Source organism: Pholis gunnellus, assembly GCF_910591455.1.
Source record: "Pholis gunnellus genome assembly, chromosome: 14".
In the NCBI taxonomy this organism is placed as follows: Eukaryota; Metazoa; Chordata; class Actinopteri; order Perciformes; family Pholidae; genus Pholis; species Pholis gunnellus.
The window spans coordinates 16,555,638-16,570,677 of record NC_136541.1 but is presented as its reverse complement, the minus strand read 5'-3'; the positions used below and the strand labels follow the sequence as shown (position 1 = coordinate 16,570,677).

The following is a 15,040-nucleotide window of genomic DNA, read 5'->3' as shown; positions in this document are numbered from 1 at the left end:
CACGGCATACGGGTTTTATCTGTTGTCATGTGACCCACACTCAGCCATCTTGTGTGGAAAACGAAGAGAGAGAGAGAGAGCCACACAACTCGCATACAAACCTTGTGCTGTCAGAACAAGCCGAGGTAAGACAGCCAAAGTTTAATACACTTGCAAAGAAAATTCGTACATTTAAGTACAGTGCCATGTCAGAGAGTCATGTTCTGATGAGCTGGGGTGCTTGGGGACTGTTCTTAAACAACCATGTTTACTTGGCCTTGCAGCACCGGGCTCCAGTGACTCGGTGTGCTGGTCCGGGACGTTTTGTCAGGGAAATGTTGTTGTGGATCCGGTCTGTTCGAAGGCCGCGTGTAGCTAGTTAGCCAACCTGTTAGCATGCTAGCTACAAGTGTTGAGCATAGGGATTAACTCATGTGTCAAAGCGGTGTTACGTGTGTTATACAACGGTAGAATATAGGACACTACGTTCTCTCCCGTAGTAACCGAGTTTAGCGGCAACACATGTCGATCTTCACATATGACATGCACACATTAGCTACGATGGGTTATAGCACTGCTAGCTAGCTAGCTAGCTAACGTTAGTTGGCCAACTGCTGATAGCTAACTCGCTAGCATGACCACCGTTGGCTATGAAATATACACTGGTGTGGCAGCAGCGTGTAGCAAGTGGTAGTTAAACTACAACTCCGATTCCACCTTACAACACAACCGTTACTCTATTGTCAACTTTTAACTGTTGGGAGATGTATGGGCTAATGTCAGTTACTAGTGTCATGAGTTTCAACGTTCGTTCAATTATCCATGTTAGCTACTCATTTGACTGGTTAGCTTGCTACGTTAGCTAACGTCATGTTGGTAACGTTAAGGATGATTTCCACTAAACCTTTCCAAATGATCACCACTGCTCTAGCCAGCGTTTGACGTTGACATTAATCAGTCTCGTAAATAGTAATATAGTAAATGCTTCAGTAACATTACAATGTACAGCATCAGAGTGGGTATCTGCTGAAATAGCTTAGCTATTTGTTTAGCGTTAATGTTACACGGTGGAGTCAACAATCCTGAAAACTATGCAAGAACATAGTGATAATTCATTTTTTTCAGATGACTGAAGCAGTTGCCCCTTATTAACAATGGGAGTCCCGCAGAACCGTACAAATAAGAGTTTTTATTGGAGATTGGGCAGTTGGCGAGCTGTGGCTCTTAAATAATTTCAAACAAGTCGTAACATTATGTCGTCTTCTAACTTTATGTTCACACTGGCAAATGTGCAAAGTGTGCTGGAGAATCGGCACAAATGCTGCTAATTTAAGGCGTCCATTTATTGCTTTAAGTACTCTAACTTACACGTGGCTTATCCTGGCTTCCATATGGTCAGCGGTACTGTCTGTCTACTGTCACCGTGTGTGCCTGATGCCTGAGCAAGCCTCGCGATGTAATACGTCCTTTGATGCCTAAGTGTAAAGGAAAGACTTTGCAGTGGAAACCGACACACAAGTAAACAAACAGCTAATCTTGTTGGCAAAACATGATTACTCTTTTCTGGTTATATACTGAAGTAAAAGGCAACCCCCCCTTGACAATTACAGGTGTCTGGCAAACCCTCTTTGCGGACTGGGAGACTTCCTAAAATAGCGTTAGCCTACTGAAATTGAACACTGCTTGTGTGCTAGTGGGATGGGCTGTTGTAACACATTAAAGCAGGTGATAAAACCTTAAGTGTTTCTCCAAATTCTGTTGGTCAGATTTATGCTGTGATGAGTACGTTGTTAAATAAAAAAATGTACTTAAACTAATATGGCAAAACATCATAGGTTTGGTTATTCTATCTCTGTAGATATACATTGATTGCAAATGTATTTGGGATGGAAACAGGATTGAAGTTGAGTTATCCAGATGTTAAGATATAATTGATTATCAAAGCGCTCAACCCCCTGATGCAAGACAGCACTGCGGGGACTTAATGTACATTTATTGCCTTGATTTTGTTTTTTCAACAGTAGAATGTGCCGTAACCGTATATACCGAGTGGTACTAATCCCTTTTCTCCCTTTTCATATTTGTAGAACTTCAAGGAAGAATGGCCGAAACCCAGACACTTAACTTTGGACCAGAATGGTAAATAAACTAGCATGAATTTCATCATTGGTCTGCGAGAAATGATTTGTAGGTTATGAAACTGTTTTTTTGTCGGGGCCCAGTGCAGCTTTTCCATACATGTCCAGACATGTCAAGTTCAGCTTATCTGTTGTCTCCCCTTCCTCTGTCCCTTCTGCTTTTACTATGCCTTCTCTCTCTTTCTCTACAGGCTCCGTGCCTTGTCTGGAGGTGGTGGTGGCAGCGGCGGTGGTGTCGGAGGTGGTGGTGGTGGTGTCGGAGGTGGCTGCGGGGTCGCCTCTCCACCCCTCTCACCTGTATTGCCAAAGTATAAACTTGCAGACTATCGCTACGGGAGAGAAGAAATGCTAGCACTTTATGTAAAGGATAACAAGGTTGGTAGGCCCATGATGTCTGCAGCTTAGCTGTCGACGCGGGCTTGAAATCAACATGATTTGCATACAACTTGTGTTCCTGCCCAGATTCAATTTACATCTTATTTTGGTGTGTTATAACATATTCTTTCAAACATTTATGCATCTTAACAGTGAAGCCTGTGCTTGTTTAGATCCCTATAGATCTACACGATAAGGAGTTCCTGCCCATATTGCAAGAGGAGCCCTTGCCGCCTCTGGCTCTCGTGTCTTTTACAGAGGAGGAACAGGTAGGAGTGCTTCTATCAGGTCGCTGTCTTGGTGAAATCCGAAACGCTTCCTTCTGACTTGTCGCCCAAGCTAATATATATATATATATATATATGTCATATTGCCCTCAGGCCAGTTGGCTCCTTAATGTAATTTATTGGATTATAAAGTACTTTTGGCAATAAAGGTACCAAAATACATTTCAGGTGCAAAGAGGAGAGCTAAGAGCTTACGTGTTGTCCCCCTCGCTCCCCTCCCCCGTTTGTGTTTGCAGAGAAATTTTTCCATGTCTGTAAACAGTGCAGCTGTACTCCGGCTGACAGGACGAGGAGGCGGGCCCATAGTAGGGGCACCAAGAGGCCGAAGTACCTCAAGGGGTAGAGGTAAGAATTTCGTCATGTTTCCTTTTTTTTTTTTAATTTCATTTAGCTCTTCTGTCTATGCAGTTTCAGAAGTCACAACAACTGCAGATAGTTGAGATGCCTTTGAAGAATCCCCCCCAACTGAGACAAGGAATGCTATATTAGCACTCTGAAGGTGTTTAGCTTGCTCTGCATACTCTTCCGCAGCTGCTTGAACTATTGATGTCTCAAACATTGAAAAAGAACTGCTAGTAGCACGCTGTATGTTACAGTGCTGTATGTTACAGTGCTGTATTACAGGGCTGTATGTTACAGTGCTGTTTAGACTGGGTTCAGAGAAGTACTGCTGTTGGAAGGCCCATGTTTGGTGTTCTGGCCACAGAAAATAAATGAGTCTCTTGTTTCTGTACAGTGGCATCTTTCCTGTTCTTTACCGTGGTTGGTTCAGACCAACTAAAACATTGAGGCTATAACTTACTGACCAACTCTCAAGAGCTGAATCATGATGCTGCAAAATCATTGGCATTTACTAGGGCTGTATCCGTTTGAATTTTTTATTTCTTTTCTAGTCGGATTTGCATGTTTACACATGTTGTATTTGACTCTTCATTCCTTCTTGTTTTTTTTAAGATTTCTGGCAATCCGAAAGTCCATTTGCATTTGTTCCAGTGATGATTTCCACCACATTTACATAGTCAAATGTGCCGAGTTTTCATGATTAGCCAAAAATAGTTTTACCCTTCTCGACGGGTGGGTTTTTTTCAGTCTGCTTGGTAGGTTAGGGATAGTCACTGTGGGAGGATCCCTTCGTTAACCATGCTTTGTGTGTGTGTCGGTGTGACTTTTTTTTTGCTGCGTCATCACCATTCATATCTATACAATCAATGTGTTTGTGAGTAAATGAAGTCCTGTTCTGAGACAAGTGCAGCAGAGGTCCCGTTCTCTGTGCTGTTGATTCACAGGTCACATTCCCAGCTTTAGGTCCAGACAATGGGTGGCGTTCAATCAGTAGCAGCAGCTCTTAACATCTCTATTTAGGCTTTTATGTACTTCAAATGAACTTAGTTATCTGGCCATGTCATTTCTAGAACTTTTTCTGAACCGCCTAAATTAAAGGTTGGTCATGGAGCCATGTCATATAGAAGGTTTTATTATGAACGCTACGTAGGGGGAAAAATCAGACAGTCGTGCATAATATTGTTGTTTGTCATCTGACAGACGCTGTGAGAGTACCACAGCCTAACTGCTATGTCACTGTTAGAGGATATTGTCTATGAATAATTGAGAGGATAAATGAATTAAAAACCACAAGAGTGGGTTTATTGTACGTCCTCAGATATCTGTGCGTGTTCACCGGTGACTAATGGCTGTAGAGGGTGGGTTCAGACTTTCTGATCATCTTTTGTGGAAAACCCTCTGCTGCCGTTTGATCTTTGGTTGCAACGTTAACTATCCTACCTAAAGGCTAGTTCGTGCTCAGCAGTAGCACACAGTCAACGGCAACTTGACCCCTTCAGGTCATATTAAGTCACGTCAACCTGTGATTGTTTTCAGGCCGGGGAAGAGGAGATGGAGGTTTTTACCAAAGAAGTTTTGATGATGTGGAAGGTTTTGGTCGTGGAGTGAGGGAGATGCATCGTTCCCAAAGCTGGGAGGAAAGGTATTGAAATGCACAATTGTGGAGTTTTGTTGTAAACTGTTGGTCCTCGTTTGGACCATGTATAGATGTTCAATATGAGGGTTTTTTGTACTAACTTTACATTTACATTTTTTTCTCACCAGGGGAGAGAGAAGGTTTGAAAAGCCAGGTCGAAAAGACCCAGGTTGGTGTTACATTTTGTAGCTCAAATAATCAATACATGTCAAATGAACTGGTTTATTTACTTGTTGTGTTGTCACCCTAGCAGAAGTTGCCCCGGGACATTTTCCGATGAATCACAGTAAGTGTACCTTCGTAGTTTAATAATTGACCACTGAGTTCAGATTTATTTCAGTTGGTCTTAGTCACACGTTTGATTACAGTTATTTATTTATTTTTAACTGATTGATTATGTAAAGTGAGTTTGATAATCTAGCTTTAACTTCATTATATTAATGATGGCTTCACCTTTAACCATCCCGCTACTCTTTTGCAGTCCGTGGCAGCTATGAGGATGGTGTGACGGGCCTACCGAGGAAGATCGATTTCACGCGCTCGGAGAGCGAGAACTGGCGTTCTGCTCAGAATGGTGAGGATGACGAGGGGGGCTGGTGCCTGGCGGGGTCTCAGCGGGACAGTGACCGGTGGTGCCACCTGAGCCCATATGGGCACAGCACCGACCATATTACCAATACGTCTATCTTTGATACTTGTTTGTCGTATGGGTTCAGCGCCATCTTTCTTTCTGTTTAGTGACTGGTTTGTCAGCTTTGCTTTCAGCATGATATGACACAAAACCGGTACCAATTAAGGGCTCATGTTTTGTGAAAGAGGGACAATTCGATGGTGAACTGGTCCCTCTTAACTTCCCTGTGCTTTTGAACTGGACATCTTAATTCACATGCTCAAAATCATACTGGTACCATGTGGATGCATTACTGGTGGCCAAACATTTACTCCCATCTTGATGACGCTAAGGTAGATCATGCGATTTCAAGATGTCGATGTGAAATATTTTAATCAGATGGGCCTCGGTCAGCAGGGTGGCGGGAACACCCGGACCAGCGGCGTCGCTTCCCGTTCGATGCAAGAGAAGACGAGCGCGGCTACAGGAGGCCGCGGTCGGGCAGCGGCAGCTTTGAGGACGAGAGGGACAGCCTGCCGGAGTGGTGTCTGGAGGACGCCGACGAGGAGGCGGGCACCTTCGACTCATCGGGGGCCTTTCTCTCACTCAAGGTCAGAGAAGAGTTTTGGTTAAATCAATCAATCAATCAATGAATGACAAAGAGTATGAAAGTAAGCAGCGATGCGCCATTTATTGAACTGTGCTGTCTGTGCTTAGACTTACGGATGTATTGCTGAGGGAGTGCAGTGTCGAGTGCAAACTCTTAAGATCTATGGGACATATTTATTAGTATTGCCCTCTCAATACACACTGGGTTGTATATTGAGAAGGGGCTCTATTAACTGTTCCAGGCATGCTGGATACAACTCGCTCTCCGTCGATGTTGGTGTGAGGTTATGCACCTACATGTATACTCTAGCATTGCTTGGGGATGCAACTATACCATGACAGGTGTATTAATCAGGACCCAAGGAAGCGCAGTGTCGATTGTGAAGTTGTTCGGATGAACAGTTCTCAAGAACTCTGCGAGCTACAATACGAGATGCTATTAGCATTCCATAAATCGTTCAGTCTCGGGTGGCAGAGTGACCGGGATTGTGGTTGTTTTTTTTCTTGTGTATTCAGAAAGCCTCCAAGGAGCCAATCCTGGAGGAGGGAGAGCTGGACTTCAAACCCTTGGAAGAGTGTGAAGAGGGCCCGGAGGAGGACGACGGTCAGCCCAGGGAGACCAAAGAGAGGGTAGCAGAGGCCAAGAGAGAGGCCGAACGAAAAGGTCAGATAGTTTTTTTTGCGTTATATTCTATGTTGTAGGACAAGCATAGATAAGAAGTCAAATGAACGTAGTGCAAGAATCTGAATTCTACTTTCATAAGACTTGGTCTTAAATTCTTCCTCCGCCTCTTTCTACATTGTGGTGAGAAGTTTAGTTCAGCTACAAAAAAAGCATCACTGATGCTGTTTCTTCAACGTGGAGCCCTTTTGACCATATTTACAACATGAGAACATTTTCTGTCGCTTTACTTTTGACACATTTAACTGATCAAAAGAAAATGCACACTTGCGACACATGCATGAGCATCTAAGAGGACTTTAGGACCCGCACATCTGAAAGTTCAAGTCATTTGTGATACGGGTGTGTTCTTAAAAAATATCTATTTTATACCATTTTAAATACCACAGGAAAAAGTTTACACAACATTAAAGGCATAACATTTTTGTATTCATTATAAATATAACAAGGCTATATAATGACAATATGACTTTTCTACGACTGCAGAAAATGCTTTCAAATATTCAGTATCTATGGATGAGAAAATCAATACTAATCTCATGTAAGCACTACTCGCAAATCCCTTTTGTTAAACAGCCTCTCTGTCTACAGCTAGTAGACAGTATTGTTTGTGGTCGATGCCAATTTGTTCCCTTGACACCAGAATGTGGCCCAAATGATCTTCTAGAAACGGTACAGTAACTGTAACATCTCGGTTATTACTGACATAACATTCACAAGCCAGTATTTGTTGTTTAGGACACAAAAAGACACAATGGATGGATTGCTCGGCTGCTTTGTCCACCAACCACCGTGAAGAAATAAGAATTTACCGTCAGCAATTTCAAAGCAATCAAAGCCACTCGATGTGAGCATGAACAAAGAAAAGGAAAATGGCCACAATGAAAACTGTTCCTTTTTTCAAATTGAGGGTCACAGTTATGTTAGTTATGGTACCATCTTATGTCTTTGCTGTCATTATTATATTATATATAGAGTTGTTGAGAGCGTCAGAGGAGGCTTTACCTGTGGCTTCACCTCTTGCCCCCCCCCTCCTTGTCTCAGAGCCCCAGGTTCCTGCCCAGTCTCTGGCCCCGATCCAGCCCAACAGAACAGAAGAGGCTGAGAGGTCCGCTGAGCGGCAGCCGCCCCTGGAGCTCCCACCAGAGCCCTGCAAAGCCCCCCTCCACGTCCCCATGTCTAACAGCATGCTCGAGTCCCTACCCATGAACCACATTACAACCCTTGCCCAAGGTGGGATTTGAGTCTTCAATTTCACTGTAAATATTACTTCTTTTTTTTTGCCAGTTGGTTTTACAGGCAAACCTAATTTCTGCTTTCTCCTCATGCTGTTCTGCACAGAAGTTTCCGCTCCATCGCCCAGCGTCCAGCTACCGCAGAAGCCTCTGGAGGTTCCCGTGGCAATGAACAATCCGTTGCCCTTCCCTTCAAATTTAATGGCGCCTATTGGCAGGCCCACTGCTCTGCCACATGACACTGATGAAGATGAAAGACTGAAACACTTTGAGCAGGTAATTTAGTAGAATTTGTACATGAAAATCTGTCGTAAGATAGGAGGGCTATCCTCTATTCCACAAACAGTCAGAACATATCTTTGACTGATTTCAAGGACCTCTTAAAATCTTGTACTCGTCAAAAAGGAAAGCTTATTTTGTGAATATTACAACAGAGCTGTAACTACCCGTTAATTTACCTTAAGGGACCATAAAACAATCCATACTATTTCTGTCTTCGCTCCAACTTTTCCCCAGGAGGCAGAGAAGATGGTAGCATACCTACAAGACAGTGTGGTGGACGACGACAGACTCACAGCGAAGACTTCAAAGAAGCCCAAACCTGCAGGCCTGCCGCTCACCCATGACGCTGCTCTCAAGTGGTTCTACAAAGACCCCCAAGGGGAGATCCAGGGTGAGACGGGAAGAGGTTTTGTGTGCTCAAAATGTGACGTGAATGCTGCGCATTTGTTTTCCACACTGACTCTGCTCCCTTGTTGCGCTCCCTCAGGTCCGTTCAGTAACCAGGAGATGGCCGAGTGGTTCCAGGCTGGTTACTTCACAATGTCTCTCTTAGTCAAAAGAGGATGTGACGAGGTATTTCAGGCGCTTGGAGAGATCATGAAGATTTGGGGGAGAGTACCGTTCACCCCAGGCCCTGCACCACCACCTCTACAGGTATGTGTTTGGACATGAGGAATGAAACCGTCATTTAGCAAAGTGTTGCTTTTTAATCTAGTACTAGTTGCCATTACTAGCCATGACCTGCAGGTGGTGTGGTATTCCACTCTTTCTACTCGTAATATGTTTTAGAGGAGTCCCAATTGTTTTAAGAGCCTTCTTCTCGCTGACTCTCTGTCCTTCTCTTAAAGCAACAAAGAAAAGCATCTCAGCCATTTCTACACATATGATTAGAATTGTTTGTTTGTAGTTACATTTTGTTGCTTGTTTGAATGCTGTGATTTATTCCGATTGTCTTCCTATGTACTGCAGGGGGATGGTGATCAAGAGAGGTTGAAGAGGCAGCAAGAGCTCACTGCTCTCAATCTTTACCAGTTACAGCAGCTCCAATATCAATACCTCCTCAGGTACACCGGGCTCGCATCTGACACTTTTTGTTTGCTGTTGCAGCATGATTGTTTGTGTCATAATGACAAATATACTCGTTTACAAACTGCCTTACTTCCTGGACTTAATAAAGAAATAGATTAAAGAGTTGGAGTACGCCTCACGCACCAAAATGACCCTAATGGATTTGTAAAACACCCAACATTTTAATCACATTAATTGCAGATCATAATCTAGAAGCCATCTTGCATTGGCATCACACCAGTCGCAACGCCAAATTGGTCCAGGGGCTTCCTTACACCCTTACTTCCAACACTTTTGCTCGAACCACACCCATCTTCTGACTCCACCTTCATTTTGAGGCCAACTACACACCTGTAAAGCTTCATGACTGCGTCTTGCTTGGTTGTGACGCTATCGCGGTGACAAAACCTGTTCAAAGACAGACATGTAAAATGCCTCAATACTCAAGACCACTTTAGTGGTAGTGCCAGCTATAGTAGGTGTCTCCGGGACCACATTGTGCCATGATGACACACACACACACACACACACACTCTGCTATTCCTTCGAATGCTAACTCCTGTTTGTCTCTCATTTCTGTGTTCAGGCAGCAGTATGCTCAGGCCCTGGCTCAGCAGAAAGCTGCAGCTCTCAGCTCGGCTCCTGTTCAACAGCAGCAGCAACACCAACAGCAGATCAACTTGCTTCTACAGCAATACCAGGCTCTCAAGCTGAGGTTGATATGCTACCTCTGAATACATCTGTACCCGTGCTTCAGTGTTGAGAAAGACGTAAAGAGTATTGCATGTATATTAATACGCATATTTTGTTGTGTTTTTGCAGAGCATCTGAGAGCCCCCTACCTCCCGTTACCCGGCCCCTGTCTGTACCAGACTCTGGTTCTGTGTGGGAAATGCAGAACCCGTCCTCTCAGGCTTCCTGCACACCAAACGTACAACAAGCTGCTCCAATCAGTGAGGTCTACCTTAAATGTACTGCAGTGTTTGGTTCTTTTTGAGTCACATGAGGGGGGACAGAGAGGGTCTATGTGGTGTTATGGCAGGTCTAATGCATCGTGTTGTATCACTCTCCACAGCGTGGGACGGCAGCAGCGTGTGGGATTTACCTATAGACTCCATGGCACAGGCTCCAACCATCGAGCAGATGCAACAGTTAGAGAAGTCAAAGTCTGCAAAGGTAAACAGTATTTCTGCTCACTTTTCTATTTGTAAACCTGTAATAGTCTTGGGTACCGCAGCATCCAATGTAGGAGTGTTTTTTAAAGAAGAAAATGTTGTTTCTTGATTTGAAAGATGAAATAAGATTGCGTTACAATAGTTATTAGGCTATGGTATAATATCATGGGGGGGGATTTTTTATTTTGTCATCCGACAGGTGGAGTTGGAGAGGCATGAGGCAGAAATGAGAGCCAAAAGGGAGGAAGAGGAGAGGAAACGCCTGGAGGAGGCCCTGAGGGCTCGACAGGAGGAGGAACGCAAACGCCTGCAAGAAGAGGAGCTGGCCCGGCAAAAACAGGTTGAGCATTCAAACTATATCGATCTGAAGCACACAAAGCCTTTGAGCTACTGTTTCTCTGATGGCGCTGAGAACTGACCCCGTTTTGTACATTGCTAGGAGGAAGCATTAAGACGGCAGCAGGAGCAAGAAGAGGCACAGCGCCGACAAAAAGAGGAAGAAGAGAGAATGGCACAAGAGGAAGCTCTCCGTCGATTAGAGGAGAGGCGGAGGGAAGAGGAGGAGAGAAATAAACGGGAAGAGTTCCTCCGCAAACAGGTGAGCGCACGAAATGTCACGCACTTCCTACCTCCTTTCTGGATTTGTGAAATGTCTCCCTAAAGTGCCATGTTGTCTACCTCTCCAGGAAGAGGAGCGCAGGAAGCAAGAGGAACTTGAAGCATTGAGGAGGCGCGAGGAGGAAAAGCGAGCGGAGGAAGAGGCGGTGGCTGCTGCGGCGGCTGCTGCTCTGGCCCAACAACAACTGGAGGAGCAGAAGAGGAGAGAGCAGGAGGTCCAAAAACAGCAGGAGCTGCAGAGACAGAAGCAGCAGCAACAGGAGGCCCTCAGGAGACTTCAACAACAGCAGCAGCAGCAACAGCTTGCACAAATGAAGGTAAGCGCACAGAGGATAAGCCAGCAGAAATAGATGGTACAAAATGCAGTTAAAGTTTATAAAACACCTGTCCTGCTCTGCAGCTGCCATCCTCTTCAAAGTGGGGCCAGCAGTCGGTCAACCCTATAAACCAGACTCCGAGCGCGCTGTCACTGGCTGAGATCCAGAAACTGGAAGAGGAGGGAGAACGACAGACGCGAGAGGAGGTAAAGGCAGCGAGCAGCCGGGTTTTGTTTGGTCGCTCCATCACCAGCAATGTTTTAGTGCCTCTATGAGTTAAAAGTAATGCTTTTTGAATATGTCTTGTCATTTTTTATTTATTTATTCATGTCGTCCTTTTCCCTTCTCAACCCCGCAGCAGCGACGTCAGCAACAGGAGCTCCTGAAACTACAGCAGCAGCAGGCCTTACAACTGGCTCAGCAGCCCCAGACCAAGCTGTCTGGTTGGGGAAGTGTGGCCAAACAGCCAGTGGCTACCAAATCTTTGCTGGAGATTCAAAGGGAAGAAGCCCAGCAGATGAAACAACGGAAGGAGCAACAGCAGCAGCAACAGCAGCAGCAGCAACAGCAACAGCAGCAACAGCAGCAACAGCCACCGCCGCAGCAGCAGCCACCGCCGCAGCAGCAGCAGCAACCACACTCCATTGTCACCCAACAGATCCGCACTCAAAACAGAACTGTACGTGATCTACATGATACTCTGTCTTATTGGCTGAAGAAGATAAAAGCTATGTAGCGCTGCAGGGATTTCTATTGGATTCAGCAACATTTAGAGATTAAGAAATTCAAATTGAATGTCCAAAATATTACTCAATGCCGCTTTCATTTCATTTGAATATGTAAGCTAGTCAGGAAAGTAATAGGCAGATGAATCGATACTGAAACGTAGTGTGACTTGCGACCCTAGAAACCAGTGTTATGTCAGTAACGGTGTCTCACTCTCGTCACAGACGTCGTCTCTGAGCAGCTCGGTGTGGGGGTCCGTGAACACCAGCATCTGCACTAATTGGGGCTCGGACTCCAGCAGTATCTGGGGGGACACCCACAACGCTAACATGGGCTTCTGGGATGAGGCGGTGAAAGAAGCTGTTCAGCAACCTCCTCCAACAAAGAAAAGCAGCGCGCAGAAGAACAACAAAGGCAACGCCAACCTCAGGTATTTGTTAATAGAAACGTCTTAGTCACAACCTCCTGATGAAGCATGACTTACCATATGAAGGATATGAGTAATACACAGATCTTAATGACTTTGTGTTGTCTTCTTCCTGTATTGCAAAGTAACTCTGTGAGTGGGCGGGTCAATAAGAAAGCAGAAGAGGAGGAAAAGCTGCTAAAGTTGTTTCAAGGGATCAACAAGAACCCGCAGGACGCCTTCATGCAGTGGTGTGAGCAAACCCTGCACACCCTCAACACGGCCAACAATCTGGATGGTAAGACTTTTAAAAATATGCTTTGCACAAGCAGTTCACCTACAGCTATTGATCAGCATCTCTGTAAGCCAAACTCCCAAATGTTCTCCATCCCTCTCCCTGCCAGTTCCAACGTTTGCATCCTTCCTGAAAGAAGTGGACTCTCCGTACGAGGTGCACGACTATGTCAGGGCCTATCTGGGGGACACTCCCGAGGCCAAGGACTTTGCCAAGCAGTTCCTGGAACGTCGTGCCAAACAGAACGCTAACCAACCGGCAGCGCAGAACCAACAGCAAACCCTCAAGCAGCAGCAGCAGCAGCAGGTGAGCGAGACTGAAGTGGTACCAGTGAGTTAAAGGCTCAGCAGGTGGTGCCAGATGTTTTGGTCCCATTTTTCATCTCGTAATGTGATTAGAAAAAGCCAAACCAACCGTCAAACATTAGTGGTTTTGGTTTCCCTCTTTTCCACATTTTAATTGGTAATGAAATCATAATTTACTGGGACCACATCCAGTCAAGTAGTAACGTTGCTGGCGGTCTGCACAGGATTCTGTATGGGGTGGAACAGGATCCTCGTCACTCCATCAGTCCAACCACACAAGTGGCCAGCAGCAGCAGCAGCAGCGCTTTGAGACGGTCACCTCTGGGAAGAAGAAAAAGAAGCAGAAGATGGTCCGTGCGGACCCCAGTCTTCTAGGTGAGAGCGAGCACCCAGCTGCTAAACCTGTAACGACGCGTCATCGCTATTTATATCTTGTCTGCTAATTGGATCTTTGTTTTTATTTGTTTCAGGTTTCTCTGTGAATGCGGCTTCTGAGAGATTGAATATGGGAGAGATTGAGACTTTGGAGGACTGATAAGAGACTGCGGCCAAGCAACTCCAACTGACTGTGTCCGATATGAACAGCAGCTGTTTTACCTGAACCCCCTGCTACACCACCCCCCCACCCCCCGACAGCTTCCACAAGTTTCACCTTTATTTTCAGTTTCACTTTTATCAGACATACTCTGGTAATCCCTCATCAATTGCGAACAAACGGTGATCTCTGAGGCAGGGTGTGTTTTCCTTTTGCGTACGGACCTATATTCTGATAAAGACCCTCGGGAGAAATAGGCCGGAGCAAACTGGCCAGTGAAACATCCGACCAGCTGAGAGAGAGCCGTCACCAAATGAACTCAAGTTTCTGGAGAGGTCGGCAGGGCATCGGCTGCTTGGACCTGACTCGTGTCCTGAAATTCAGTGACAGCAAATCATTTAAATTTGGCCTCTATTGTATGGGATTTTTTTAAAGTGTGGATATATGGGTGGGGGGTGGTTTGGGTATTATGGGAAAAAGGTTAGAGAGATTATATCCTTTTTTTTTTTCTTTTCTTTTTTTTTTTATTTATTGAAAGTTTCCCCTCAATGCTCTGTTCACACTACGAGCAACAAAGAGCTGCTACCTTGCTTGCGGTCGAGTCTCAAGTGTTGCTCGGTGACGTAGTTATGTCCTTGAACGGAACGTGCTAACGGCATTTTTTTTGTTTTTTGTAGGTGGAACAGAACAGGGTGAAACAAAACCACATGATTTGGTTGATGCTTAATCGTGTCACTGGAGCGCTAAAAAAAATGTTGAAACCAGCTCCGCCTTGATACACTGTGCGTCACGCAGCAGCAAGTGTCGGTTTGTAGCTTCATGTCACCGGCTTCTATTGAAAATGACTTGTAGAATGTTGCCGCGTCGCTCGTAGTGTGAATGCAACGTTACAATTGAATCCCCCCCCCCCTTCCTCTTCTGTTCTTCTGCTGGGTGTTCATGGATAATGACGGCAAAGTAGAGCCCAAGGATTCGTGGCCACTTATGTCCTGTTTTAAGGACATATCAAAAGTTCCAAGTAGTTATCTATTTCTTGTAAAATACTAGGCTGTTTAAAGAATAAACTTTCAATTCTGCATCTGTATTATAATATATGAAAATGATCTGCTGGAGTCATACTTTTTTTTTTTTTATTGACGGTATGAAATAAAACAGTCTGTTTGGGCTGTGCACACCTGTGTCTGAACTATTCAAAAAAACTACAAATATGCAGACTTCATTTGATTCACAAGCATTCACCCAGTCACACTACAATAGATCACATTTTAAAAGGATCTTGTTAAGAGACGGAAATGTCTAAATTAAATTAAATGAATCAATGCCAGGTGTTAGAGTACATGAGTGAAGCCAGCTAACAGCATTCACAATGTTAATGAATGAAAAACATTTTGAATTCCCCTCAGCCTGAGAATTTAGTTTA

The 15,040-nt window shown here is 44.8% G+C and overlaps 1 protein-coding gene across 3 annotated transcripts; it reads left to right on the top strand.

Moving 5' to 3' along the window:
* Positions 1–29: 29 nt before the first annotated feature.
* Positions 30–13,730, top strand: gigyf2 (GRB10 interacting GYF protein 2). Of its 3 annotated transcripts, none has more exons than XM_079172763.1 (29): positions 30–125; positions 2,067–2,118; positions 2,309–2,492; positions 2,666–2,761; positions 3,016–3,124; positions 4,658–4,763; positions 4,886–4,926; positions 5,011–5,043; positions 5,239–5,331; positions 5,767–5,978; positions 6,493–6,640; positions 7,703–7,891; positions 8,000–8,169; positions 8,410–8,566; positions 8,663–8,829; positions 9,145–9,239; positions 9,830–9,958; positions 10,066–10,196; positions 10,319–10,419; positions 10,618–10,758; positions 10,858–11,016; positions 11,105–11,353; positions 11,437–11,559; positions 11,712–12,032; positions 12,304–12,509; positions 12,632–12,783; positions 12,890–13,086; positions 13,310–13,460; positions 13,556–13,730. In XM_079172763.1, the coding sequence occupies exons 2-29, from the start codon at positions 2,081–2,083 to the stop codon at positions 13,618–13,620; spliced, it is 3,963 nt and encodes a 1,320-aa protein (XP_079028889.1). In that variant the 5' UTR covers positions 30–125; positions 2,067–2,080; the 3' UTR covers positions 13,621–13,730. The 3 variants fall into 3 exon arrangements, with proteins under 3 accessions (XP_079028889.1, XP_079028888.1, XP_079028887.1); XM_079172762.1 differs by having other exon boundaries at positions 5,008–5,043; XM_079172761.1 differs by having other exon boundaries at positions 5,008–5,043; positions 10,066–10,214.
* Positions 13,731–15,040: the final 1,310 nt, after the last annotated feature.

What these genes read in the sequence shown, in the direction of transcription:
- gigyf2 (XM_079172761.1), top strand. Translation starts at nt 2,081, where the DNA reads ATGGCCGAAACCCAGACACTTAACTTTGGACCAGAATG. An exon ending in CTTAACTTTGGACCAGAATG is followed by an intron (nt 2,119 to 2,308) that starts GTAAATAAACTA and finishes CTTTCTCTACAG; the next exon opens with GCTCCGTGCCTTGTCTGGAG. An exon ending in TTTATGTAAAGGATAACAAG is followed by an intron (nt 2,493 to 2,665) that starts GTTGGTAGGCCC and finishes GTGCTTGTTTAG; the next exon opens with ATCCCTATAGATCTACACGA.